Here is a 13,916-nt window from a genome sequence, read left to right on the forward strand (position 1 = left end):
TCAGTGATAGGTCCTTTGGGTCAGTTGTAGTGTTACCTGGCTGTTGGTTAATTGGTGAACTAGATGGAAATGGGTGTTGTCATTTATGAATGATTACATTTGATTGTACAGGTGTGTTTAGCTTTTCTCAGAGCAGAGTAATCCACAACAGATTTGAACTGCTTTTGAAATTGGTTGATAAAATGGACTTAAAGCTACTAATTCATGTCTTTCTGATTGCCAGCCAATTCAGAGGCTCTCTCGGTAGGTAAGGCTGAGTACAATAAAGTACATGGATGTATTTTGTAACTTGTAAAATGTCTGGCTCTTACTTGTTTGAGCTGAAAATTTGATGTTAAATGTTCTTAAACTGTTAACAGTATGTTCTAATAAATGCTACATTTGCTTTATCTTTATTATAAATTGATTACAGCTTTCTCAGTTTTCAGATCCATGAATCTCTCCGGTGATGGCTGGTGTACTTTGGCTTGTCTTTTTACAGGGTCTGATTGCTAGTGCTGTCTTTATAATGTCTGCTCTTGTGTGATGTTCCAGATGCAGAGAATCCAAAGATAATTTTTGATGACTGAACTCTTACTGAAAATGATGGATAACGCTGCTGCTTTTCTGGCAATTGGCTGAGACTAGGCAAATGCATGGTTTAGGGACATGAGAACTTTAACTGTTCAAGTGCCCATACAATGCTCTACCCTACTGCGGGTGTCCCAGTGGTCCTCATCTTGCTGAATGGTTGGGTGGTTGACAGGTTTGCTCTTTCCTGGGAGATGAGAGGAGCTGCATTCCTTTTTTTTTTTTTTTTTTTGGCATAAATCCAGTGTAATCTTGTGTATGCTTCGACAGTTTGTGGTTTTGTTCATGTATACCATAGTGTAAATTCGTCTGTTTTCTCATTCCTATTTGGATAGGGAATCTTAACGGTATGTACAGACGGCAAAGGAAGCAGGTGGTCATCAGGAGGAGGGAGCATTTTAACATTATCTTCCTAAATAGTGATGAAAAGATCCAACGAGCGTCTGTTCTTACAGATGAACACAAGTGTTAGTGAAAGGTAAAAAAAAAAAAAAAAAGGAAAAAAAGAAGATACCGCAATTCTAAAATGGTATTTTTCTATATAATTTGAAAAATGTTTAGGCTTTCTTCATAGTAGGGCTAATTGTAATATTTCTCCAGAGCCCTGCCCCAACATGAATTTAACTCTTCACATTCATCCCCAGCAGTAAACTGGAAAATACTGGAGGTCAAGGTCTCTTTCCCTGACTTGCTTTCCTTAAGGCTGTGTTTGGCTGGAGACCTTTAGTACAAGCAGTCTGCCAGCAGTAACGCTCAACTCCTGCCTTCCTGATCTCCTCTTTCTGCATCTCCTTCTAATATGTACGCTAGAGGAAGATAAGAATGATATCCTCAGGAGCCCTGCCGTCCAGATAAGCAGTGCTCCCTGTGTGGGTGTTGGGGTGACCACAAAGTATTATATAGGCAGGGGATAGCAGTTCATGTTGGGGCGACCTCCTGAATGTCTCTGAGCTGAGCTCTGTCTCCGAGCTCTTACTCTCCCTATTTGCAGATGTTCACATGCACAAAGAAGGCTCAGAAACGGAGGACTCTCTTCTTTTTTCTTTTTAATGGGTTGAGTGCTGCTATAAATATTCCATTAACTGGCCTATATTAGTGTGTCTAGGAAAACAAGAAGAATAACTTCTTGTCTGAAAATTTCAGTCCGAGTTTTTCCACAAGTAGTTTTCATCCATTTGGAGAAACGCTTTTGATCGTGTACCTTGTGAAAGATAGAAATGTCAGTTAGTTCCTCTTGCTTTATTTTTCTCTCTGTCTAAATTCTCTCTGTCTAAATGAAAACCTCTTCTGGGAAGAGGAGATGATGGTCGTGGTATTGCCAAAAATTCTTTTATGCCATTGGCTACGTTCTGTGTGATTGACAGGTTATTGGCAATGAAAAACCAAGAGGTAAGACTAATGATCATATCTGTGACTCACACGTTTTCCATACTACATATTACCTTTGGCAGCAGTTTTCTTATATAAAATATAGGCTGTCCTTTTATATTTCAAAAAAACCTATCAGAGGCTAAATATGCATGCTTGAAAATCATTACCTGGTGTGTTTATTTCTTATAAATATTTTCACCTGTAATTTAATAGATTATTAAGTAAACTGCATTTAAAAAAAATTTCCCAAATATAAGAATATCTGTAGGTTGCATGCATTTAAATTTTTTATGAAGCGGTGTCCAAGAATAGGCAAATTGCAGAACCAGTCTCCAAGTTCTAATGCTTATGGGGAAAGGAATATGTGAACACAAATGGAAAGTTCTGAGCCTGTGCAACAACACTGGGTTTCTGAAGCACTCCTCCTGACCCCTCTTAATATTTTCTTTCCATCTTCTCTGTGAGTATAGTACTGGCAGCACTTGTAGAAAGAATTGCTTAATTTCAGATCTGAGTGAATGTCAGAAGCTTTCCTCCTCCTTTGTGATTTTTGTTTTCTGTATTCTAGTACATAGTAATGTTCAAAGTTGGTTCACCTTCAGGATGAGATGTACAGACTGAAAAAAGAAATTAGAATAATCCAGTATGAGGATGCATTAGGCTGTAATAAGTTTTAATGATTTCCTTGATGGATTTTGTCAGGTTATCCAAATATTTGGACTTCACATAAATTCCTTGTTTAGTTTCATGTATGTTCAGCAGATTTCTTATTGTTGTTTCTTAAAAATAAATAAATCTGCAAACGGAGAATAAAACATCTCACAGGAAAGTTGATGGGAATTACATTCCCATATCTGCAGGGAATCTTGTGGATATCGGTTTCTCCTGTGTACAAGTTGGAGTCTAAGACAATCCTGTGAAACTCTCCTTTTTCAAGCATAATGGTGCCTTTTTTGTGTTGGTCCCAATTGTTATTTTCTTCCAGCTAAGTACTTGCTTATGTTTTACAGCATCAACTCTGCAAAATTTCTGCTTTATGATGCCTCACAGACAGAATTTGTCAGCAAATTCTGTAGCCATTCTTGTTCCATGTAGGGCATGGACCAGAAGTGTAGTTTCTTGGTTAACATTTATTATGTTTTGAATGGAAAGGTTACCTCCTCTTCCTCATACAGACTGCTTTTGAAAGCATTGTTCTTCAGGAATTAAGCATGAAACATAATAAATTCCTTCTCCTTTAAGACTGAAAAAGAATTGAGTGAGTTTTACTGGAGTCTTTGTGTTAGTAGATACAGAAAACAGAAATCATCTTTTATCCAAATTTAATGATTTCTGGTAAAAGATAGAAACTTCACTAGGTTAATTTCAACCTGGATGTAGAGTTCCTACTGAGCCAGGTTAATCACAGAGAAAGCTTAATTGGTGGCTGTAGATTTGTTGTGCTGTGGTGAACATTTCCAAATGCTTACTGTAGCTGTTCTCTACCACTGTGCTTTCTGTGTGACTCATTTCTCTCCAAACTGCCGTATAGCTTCCTTGAGTCCTTACAGCTTGATAACAGTTCATTTCCAAATGTAAAATAATTGATGGACCATTTGGTGGTAGCTGTGGCTTGTTACAGAGGTTTTCCTTGTGTATGTGGTCTCTGGTTTTGCCTTTGTGCTTTATAGCGAGGGAAATGTGTGTCATTAAAATAGTATGCTTAGTTAGTGGCTCCTCCCCAAACAACTGTGAAGGTGGATTTTTCCTGTCAATAACCCACTCTACTAACCAGGAAAAGTTAATTAGAGAGGAGCCAGTGCTTTCATGGATGTTTCTTTAGGGATAAAATTGAAGAAAATGTTTCTGCATTGAATTAAGCAAGCTTGAATATGCACTGGTACATTGAAGAGGGGATAAATCTATGCTGGTGGGTTGTATAAAAGTATTTTCTTATTCTAAATTTTCTAAATTTGCTTTATTTAGCTATATGCCATCCAGCTAACTCTTTAGATTTTCTTCCTTAAAATGAATGTTCCTTAAAAAAAAAAAAGGGGAGGGGGTGCCCCCAACTTCTTCCTTATTTCATGCCAATTTTTAGTGCTAAGACTGTTCAAATATAAACTTTATATGAGCAAAATCCTAAGGACTTCATAAATGTAATTTTATTGCATTTATCTCTACAACTGAAATTAATTATTCAGAGCGCTCATTAAAAATAAGCTTTGGTAAGTGAAATTTTAAACAGGCATTCAGAAGTGATTGCAAGAAAGATGGTGATAAAGAACAGTGTCTAAAAGGAAATGTAAAATTCTTGAACATTTTAAACTGGCCTGTAAAAACTTCAAATGTAGCTATTTGGACAATTTGGGAAATGTAACGAGAACATGTGCTGCTGCTAGACTGGGGGGCCTGCCAGCATTGCCACATATCAGTATTTTATCGAGTACCTGGTGTGGTGTTTTTTAAAATGTTCAGTGGTGGCGTTGAGCAAATAGACAGAAATTACCATTTTTTAAAATGAAAGATGTGCAGGTTTTTCCCCCTTGATAATGGAGAAAATTTTGAAAAGGTGACTATGAAAGCATCGTAAAACCCTGTACTCTAGACAGCAACTAAAAAACCCCAACAGCAAACCCCCCATCTAATGCTTAATATAATTTGAAGTTCACATGCACATGAAAAGCTCTAGTACACTCTGTACTTGTCTGTGACTAGACAAACATCTTCCAGAGCTGCTCAAGGTGGGCAGTCCAGCAGATCGTTGGCAGTCCAGGAGGAATCCTGCGTGTTAGCAACAGATGAGTGACTGCAAGACAGAGGCAGGGCTTTAGGCTGTGGGGCTTTTTCTGTCCAAAAAACCTGTGGTCAACCATTTTATCTGTGCCAAAGTTGAAATCCATTTATTGTTAGCTCTTATGACAGTTTCTTATCTTTTCTTTAGGTCGTAATGATGGATATTGTAGTGCTTAAAGTCTTTTGGATATTCAAGCAAGCAGACGCTCTATTACAGCTGAAATAAACAGAGTTGCTGTCATCAGATTTGTTTAATTTGTGTTTGAACAATTAGCCAAGGAATACAGTTAAGAAAAATAAATGACCATCAGTCATGTTTGAGATGTTGGACCAGTAAAAACAATAGCGGACTATTTACTGTGGGAAGCAAAGAGAAAGAAGAAAGCCTTCTCTGTCACTAAACCACAAATTTTCTTCTAAGTTCTCTCCTTGAGTTTACCATGAACACAGGGGAAATAGTCTTAAATATCAAAGCCATGCCTGAGAATATTGAGTAATGGGGTGGGAATTATGTTAATAATCTCTGAAACCAAATTAAATGATAAGTTGCACGCTGGAGACAATTATTTACTTCATGTTTACTTTTGTATTATAGTGTAGTCTTAGTGTGTTTTTCTGTGCAACACTTCTCTAGTTACTTCCTGCTACATTCTCATCATAAACGATTGAAATTGCTTTCTGGTTTCTCACACACTAAATGTTTTTCTGTTATTTGTTTTAGATTTTTTTTTTTGTATGTGAAATACACACAAGAAACAGTTTAGTCTTGTCATTATTTAAAATTTTAGTCTGTCCCTGTTCTGCTCTCATGCCTCTAGTACCACTCTCGTCTCCCTGCTTTCCACAAGCACCCAGCCCTGGAAGACAATACATGCTCTTTAACTAAGATAATCATCTGATTTTGTAATAAATGCTTTTACGCTTTTTTCTTTCCCCCCTAGTAATTATCTTACTAAAACTGGTGCATTACCATGTAAGTTGGCTGTAGTATCTCTGAAAATGCACACTCTGAGACTTCAAAAAAAGCATTTGGTGGCTGTTTGGAGCAGTGATTTACAGACTTCCTTCTGTGTATCTTGAGTTGATGAATTCTTTACCGCTTTGCCAGGGGTCGTGGACTTTTATATAATTCCATTGAAGCCATCTGTCCTCTGAAAAAAATTGAGTACTTGAAATGGTACAGATGTCAAATTCGATGGATTACCAGCTTTAGCATTTGATACATAACCGCGATGCTGGGAGAAAGAGCAAGGCTTAGAGGCAGTCTCTGTTTTTAAGCAGACTATTTAAACCATAAGACTGTGTTAATGTATTATTTATAAGGTTTGCTCCTTTACATTCCATTTTCCTCTCTGATTTTTGTCTTGTAGTGTTGTCCCTCAAACCACAGTAATACTGAACAACGACCGGCAGAATTCAATTGTAGCCAAGATGGTTGGGCAGGAAGAGCCGTTGAGCAGAGCAGCGGATTCTCTGGAAAATATCCTTAACAAGTTAGTAGCAGTTACGGGAATCCTCCCTCCTCATTCCCTCCTTTGACAGATCAGTATCAGTCTCTGCAGCAATTTGAAGTGCAAAATGAGGAATGTTCTAGGTAATAGTGGGGGGAAGAACAGCGAACTGGTGCTTGAATATTTTATCAGGCTGACAGTTCTGCCTAGGGAAACCTCGTATCAGCAGTAGTGGTACAGAGTGATGTTTCGCTTTTGCTGGGGGGAGAACATCTTGGAGGATCTGGGATTAGTTCAATGTTAGTTAAGGGCTGACAGTTGAAAAATATGTAGCTATGGACACTTTTTTTTTTTATACAGATGCACAATCACTTGAGAACATGCCAAGATCCTGTATTTAGCCGACTGAAGAAGGAATATACAGCAGCCCAGGAAGACTTGTTAGAATTTGTACTATCTAGAGCAAATCTTCAATTAAGTGGAACTGTAGATTCTGGGTAGAAAATGTTCTATCCAGAATCTAGAAAATCAGATTCTATAAAATATTATCTAAATATTTTTTTGTCTTGCACACTGGGCTTAGACTTTTCCATTGATGAAAATTTAGAAAGTGTACATCTAAAATTTCTTCTGCTGTTTTCGTTCTGTTTTATTTTTCTGGATTGCTCAGAGTTATAAACAGGAGTAGGCTTGTTTAAAGCAGTATGCTTTTATAATACATTTAATTTTGTCAGTTAGTGTTTTTAAGTCCCTTATGACGCTATTCCTGATCAAGGATTGTGTTTTTCCAAAGCTTGAAGTACTTTTCTTTTCCATAGTGCTGTTCCTGGGCGTAGACAGAACACCATAGTGGTGAAAGTTCCAGGGCATGACGACAGTCACAATGAAGATGGAGAGAGTGGCTCTGAGGCCAGTGACTCGGTTTCCAACAACGGACAATTAGGAAACCAAAGTATTGGGAACAATGTCACGCTTATTACGCTGAACTCTGAAGGTATGCTGATCTGACTATAAGGCTACTTGGGCAAAGTAAATGTGGTGGTGGAATGGACTAAAATTCAACTGGAAGCATCAGAGATCATATCACGGGTCCAACCTTGAATCGTTAAGCAGTAGAGCAAGCATCAGAAAGGAGTGAATGAATCTGAGCGGTTTGGTTGGGGGTTTTTTGTGTTTTTGTTTGTTTGTTTGTTTTTTTTTCTTTTTCCTCACTAGTTTTTCAGGCAGAACAGCTAATAAAAATTACTTGTAAAAGTTAAAAAGTATGCCCCAATGCAGCAGTGTAACTTTATATTTTAAACCCTTTAAATTAACACGTGCAATCTGCAGGATTTCCTATCACCAAGTTGAAACAGCATTTCAGGACAATAAAGGTCTTATCTGGGAAATAATCTACTAGTCCACCTTCAACTTACTATGAGAGTCCACTTGTATAATTCTTATGTAAACTAGACATTTTAACAACTGTAAACAATTTTTATAAGGAAATTCATATTAAAAACAAAATGTTAACAGGATAGTGTGTAGTGTCAGATTTTTATGAAAATTCTTCAGGTTTTGGACACAGAAATCAAATGTAGTGAAATCTAAGAATTTTAGATTTGCCTTATAAACATATTCTATTTTATGTGGTTGGAAACATTGAAATGAATGTTAGTTGCTATATTTTAATCACAAACAAGGTGATAGAAGCGACACTGAGTTTTAGGTGAAAGTAACACTTGATAAATTGTATTTTATGTTTGTTTGAAAGTGTCAGTGGGGTTTTTTTGTACACAAATGTAATTTGAATCCTAGACTTCAATTTAATAATTTTCCTAATTACTTTTAAAAACATAGTTATTGAGTATTTACTTAAGTGTTATTCTGGATGTGGTAGTTCATACTTACATTCATGTACCAGAGAAGAGTAAGTTACTTTAGGAAGTTATTGCAGCAGATTGCATTTAGGAGGTGACCTTTGTACTTCAGAGGTAAATGTGTTGTCTTTCTGATCTCTCACACTGGAGCAGAAGGGCTCTAATTTAGGAGTGATTCAGTTTCTTCTGCATGATCTGCAGCCATTGGTAAAAGCACGTTGGGTGTGAACAGGTTAGGGTTAGTGGTAAGGATTGATTCAGGATAGCCTGAAACTAAATATTTAAGAGTGAATTCAAAGATTTCAGAACCAACAACTCGGTGAGATGCTGTAAAACTTTGATACTTGGAATGCTTCAGAAATCAGTCTACTGAAAGTCTCATGCACCAAAGGTTGTTTCTGAAAATGTTGTTCTAAGGCATCTGAACCTAGGTTTCTTCAGCTTTTATGGATACTCATACAATGTATGCGTATTATAAAGAGCCTTTAGGTTCTGACCTGTTTGTATGCTGTGAGATAGAGTTGCTTCCAAAGGGTATTTCCTTTTGGGTCAATGGGGAATTAAAGCAGATGGAGACTGTCGGAGGAGTTCCTCTCAAAAAAATAATTGGATTGCAGATAGTGCTGATATTTCGATGTGAAAATCCATATAAAATGTACTCTTTGTGGAATCTGTTAATATTTCATACAGCTCTGTCAGCTATGCCAGGAACAAAGTCTCTAACATTAGGAGGGTATTTATTGTATAATGCCCTTTTTGACTTGGCTGTTAGGCACAGATTTGCAGACAAATGTGATGTTGGCCTTTTCTGCCATTGTTGTATATGTAAATTTTGAAGAAATGGCTAATCCATTAATGTCTTCAGATCTGATTTTCTTCAGACCTTTAGAACGCTCATCCATTAAAAATCTCTCTGAGATTGATGAATGCTTTGAGAATCAGATTAGTAATCCCCCACACCCACCTCTTCTTGCCCTCTCGAAGATGAGAGAGGACCACTTGCACAGAAGGAATGCTAAGCGAGCTAGCCTGCAAGATGTCACAGAAATTAAATTATTAATAAAGGAAGTGATGAAGAAGAATAGGTCTGTTGTGCAGACTTGTTTTCTTCAGCAGGAAAAGGCAAAAGTTACAGCACCCATCAGCTTGCTTTCATCGTCTGTGACAGAATTCTGAGTGACTTTGAGTTGCTCAAAGCTATCTCGATTGATTGTAAAATACGAGGGGCTGCGAATGGAGTAATTCAGCCCTTATGGACTGAGACTAAACAACAGGTTTTCAGTACGACTCCCATCTGTCACCTTGTGTCCAGAAAACAAAACTAAATCGTGTTTATAGTTGGGCTTTAGCTGACTTTGGATATGGGATTGTCCTGTGGTTATATTCAGAATTTAGTTTAAAGATTTATATAAAGGCATTGTTTGCTCTCTGCTGGCTGTTTTCAGAGAGCATTTAATCACGTATGGCAGTTTAAAAAATACGAGTGTACTGCCTTTCTGTTCTTGCAAAATAATTATACAGAAGTGTGGAGGCCAGTTCCTGGTTCCAGTAATGGTCTAGAAGGTTGTTTTTTTTTCCAACTTAACAGTGTGGCTTCATTTGATCTTCAGTTGTATGTTACTTTTTGCATGTGCAGTAAGGCATGTTCTCTCTTTTCTTTGAGCAACTGTTACCTGATTCTTTCTTTTGCTTTTGAGAAAATTGAAAATGCTCATCCAATTTATAGATGCAGTTAATGGTCTGCAAAGTGTTGTTTTTAAAATATAGTATTTATGAATGGAAAGCATGTAGAGATACTGAATCTCTAATTTTTGTGAAATTTTTTGATTTTGTTCTGAAGTGAAATGTGGAAAAAAATAATTCATGTCCTTTTACATGGGGATGATAGTACGAATATCAACGCCTGATGTATTCACTGGACTGCAGTTCTAAAAGTGGTGTTCATAAAGTAATTTTGCACAATTAAAGATAAAAGCCAGCAAGAACAGAATTGTCTACTATTGAATTACCAGTGTAAAAATCAAATTAAAATAGGCTAGTAGGCTTACTAATAAGTGACTTACTATTTTTATTAATGTTATATTTTTGACATCCTTATTCAACCAACTAAGAAATAGTGTTTTTTCATTTAACTTGTAATTTTACCCCATAGATACTAATAACTGTCAAAAGTGATTATTCTCTTGTTCTGAATGCATATGTTAGAGTGTGTCTTTTCTGCTCTAACTTTGTTGTGGTCGAGGGGATCTTCTGGGGAAAATGAATGCCACTGATCCTCTCAGAATTTAAATGGGGAAGGGACATCAGCTAATTAACTTGGAATCTTCGGTTTCTGGAGATCTGGATTGGGGCCTTCATTTAAATCCTAAGTAAAAAATATAAAAATTTTTTTAGAATGAAGAAGCCCAGGTGTGACCCACTACTGAACACACATTTGAATGGAAGTGAAAAAGCAGAAAGGTCTTAAAACAGCAAACATGCAGTCTACCAAGGTTAACACTGTGGCCAAGCTGCTCTATTCTGGTAACTTAAACCCACTCAAGCAATGCCAAAATGTTAATTGTAAGCGCTGTCTGTAAGGTCTAATTGACTTAATCATCGCCCATCTCTTTTCTCTTTATTTTTCTGATTGAGAAGAAAATATCCTCGTATTTTTAACACAATATGCGAATGATGTTTAAATAGGTCCTCACTGTAACCAGGAGTCACTGTTTCAAACCAGAGATCATTTTGTTGTATAATTATCTTAGTTATAGTCTTAGTTAAGAAGTTCTGATTTGGAAGAGCTTTTGGAGAGCTCCTCTGACAGTTGTGAAACTCCTTACCAACAGTGCTCTTAACTGAATAACTCTCAGGTTTGGATAACCTTTCTTTTCTCTTTCTGTCTTTGAAACATCAGAGCTATATGGGTAACCTGTGTATTGCAGTACACATGCAGCCAAGCAGTTTACATCAGGAGGTATACGTGTGGTTTTTCAAAGAAAGGTTTTCTTTCTAAAGTGTGGCTTCTAGAAATTTGAAGTACCCAGCTGTCTGCGTGTTTTAGAAGTCTTTTGTGTAGTAGTTACTCACTGAATACATGAATGCATCCGTTTTACCAGAAGTGTTTTCTGAAAGAAAGAAACCACCAAGCATGAATAATAGCATGACCTATCAAACTTATAAACAAACCATTTTACTGTGCGACTATCTTAAAAATTTGGACAGAGGCTGGTTTTCTCATAGGTTCTGGTAGATGAAAACGATGTAAAAGTAAATGAAAATGAATGTTCTGGCTGTGTACTCCAGAGGCACTGTATCATTTTTCTTTAATCTGGAAGAAACCTGTGTTTAAAAATACAGTGAATTTTTTTTGTTTGTTGTTCTCTTCCCCACCCGTCCCCCCCTCACCCCCCCCATGGATTACACATCTTTGTCATCTAATGGAATAAGAAGCAAATATTTATCACCAAGAAGTGTTTAAAGTAAATGTCAACAATTGATAGATGTGTTTTTATCTTTTAAAAGTCCAGTTAATTTTGACATGAGTGTGTTCTTACTCTAAGTTTTGGAGTACAGCATATTCTCAGTTTAAACAAAGATGTGCTTTTTTTTTTTTTTAAATCTTGAACTTTTTAATTAGGCTTAAAAATGATGAACAATTGATTAATCAAAAACATTTTTAAAACCTCATCATTTGGGCCTTGTGTTTATGTATGGGTTATTTTTATAATGAACTGTTGTAAAACTTCAGGAACTGTTACAAAACCCCTGTTTGTCCATTTGTGTTTGTGAGGATTTAGTAGCTACGTGTGTTAAATGGTTTATAATGCAGTGACTTCTATCCATCTGTTCATCTGTGATTGGAATAGAGTTGGTGTTTCTCTCAGGTGCGTTGAAGCTGTGCAGAATTGTGTGACCTAAATGTCATGGGCACCCTCCACCTTTGTTCAGTTCACCGTATTATGCAAAGCAAAGATAGCGCAGGAAGAGATTTCATTAATTTCACTGACATGATTTTGGAGTGGGAGAGCCGTTAAGTTCTCTGTACTAAAGATGCTGAATAATTATTTTTTTTTTTAATAGCTACATGGGAGTTTGTGTGCTACATGATGTGATGGCACTCTTCTGTTTTCCTCCTCAGTTTTCAGATCTTGTACTACTTACGCTTTCAGGGTGGTAATAGAAGGAAAAGTTTAGACTGTTATTTTGAGGAGACTATTTTTCTGTGCTTTTCAGAATTCTTGTACACTTATAAAGGTCTGTAGACTCTGAATTGGATTTCACCAACCTAAAATGCTACAGCTGATATTTAGTGTCCTTCTTGCACAGAACTTATTTTGCGAATCGATTCTTTAAGCCTTCATATCTCTGAAGATATCGGTCCTGGTTGATTATGTGGCAGGTAAGGCCTCGTGTATAGACTCTGTTTACGAAAAATTGCATCCTAACATTGTTATGTTCTTTTGGATTTTGCCTTCCACTGTAAAAAGTAATACTGTGAAGAACATGAGATCCACACTGTTTTTAAATTACAGAAGTTTTAAACCTATGGTGGTATTAAATACCTATATTGTTTTCTGACTTTAATGAATTCTCTCGTACTGGTATGTGGCTGTAATCCTGTCAAGGGTTGGTTTTCAGTTGACTAAGCTATAACCTGGCAACCATATGCACTTTCATGCTCACCACAAATCTGTTAAAGAAATATTCGGATATTCTCAAATATATTTGTCTAAACTCGTTAACTGAATAGTTTCAGCATTAGACAAAGAAAAGCAAGTGGCAATAACTATGAACAAATAAGTTTTGGTAAGAATGGTGAGTAGATTTTCAAATGATCAACACTTAAAGGAGCCTTCTGTGTTCTTAATAGATAACATCTGAGATGAAATTAACACTGTTATGTCTAGGTTCCAGTGACCTCCCATCTTATTTACTGTAAGGACTCCTCTCTGGCCTTACATTCAGAAAACTGTTACAAATATGATCTTCCAAACTCATCATTTTAACCCCATCATCTTCTCCTCGCATCCCTTTTCCTGCTCCATGGCATCCTTGTTATTAGGGAAGATCCCATCCTTTGCCATCTTCCAGTCACTGTTCAGAGTTGCTCCAACTTCCTCAGCCATAGATGACAGGTTTCCTTGCTTGTAATGTTTCACAGAGACTTTCATGCTTTCTTCTACTTCCTTGGGAGGAGATCCTCATAACTTTATATACATCACTGCCCAGAATACTCGATCATAAAACTATTTTCTCAGTGTGTTTACATAAAACCTAGCCACAGTTAAGATTCCTTTCTTTTAAGATACTCTCTCTTTTGGTGATGCCTGTCATCTCCATGTGTGTTGTCAACTGCCTGCCTCTCTGTAGTCTGATTATTGTCTCCTGCCTTATTCTTGAATTGTAAAACTGCTGGGTAAGGGTGTTATTTCTTCTGTACTTATGTAGCAGCTTCCGCAACACTTGATTCTGATTTAGGAATGTTACGCTCTTGGATTTATATGAAACAGTTAGTAAGTGTGGCTGTTGCTTACTTGTGATTTCTCATTTGTTGGGTAAACTGCTTGGAATTTATCTATAAAAGATTACAATTCATAAAGAACGCCTCCTTTTAAGTCTGGAGCTTGCACTAAATAGCAGTTTCAGAATTTTATATTGTTAAGTACTGTTTTACCAAGAAACGTGCAGACAGCAGAGAGCAAAGAATAGATAATATCCAAATATAATTAGTAATTTTTTTGTTAAATTAGTTTTGCTGTGATCAGGCAGTTTTGCGTTTCCTGTGAAGGTGTTGAATTTTATTTTTAAAAGCTTTACAAGAACTTGCTCTTCAGAATTTCACATTAGACTATTGGTAAAAACAGAATTTGCTTTTTTTAATGCAGCTTATGTACAGAAAAATTAC

General features: G+C 36.6%; 1 protein-coding gene across 2 annotated transcripts in view; it reads left to right on the forward strand.

The window, feature by feature from the left end:
* Positions 1-13,916, forward strand: part of LOC104367484 (BTG3 associated nuclear protein) — a 153,156-nt gene that overhangs the window by 29,950 nt on the left and 109,290 nt on the right. For both annotated transcript variants that reach the window (XM_042797700.1, XM_042797702.1), the window contains exons 5-6: positions 6,087-6,209; positions 6,986-7,161. In XM_042797700.1, the coding sequence (XP_042653634.1) occupies positions 6,087-6,209; positions 6,986-7,161 (299 nt within the window). The remainder of the gene's footprint in view (positions 1-6,086; positions 6,210-6,985; positions 7,162-13,916) is intronic.

Source organism: Tyto alba, unplaced genomic scaffold (assembly GCF_018691265.1).
Source record: "Tyto alba isolate M040663 unplaced genomic scaffold, T.alba_DEE_v4.0 Super-Scaffold_26, whole genome shotgun sequence".
NCBI lineage: Eukaryota > Metazoa > Chordata > Aves > Strigiformes > Tytonidae > Tyto > Tyto alba.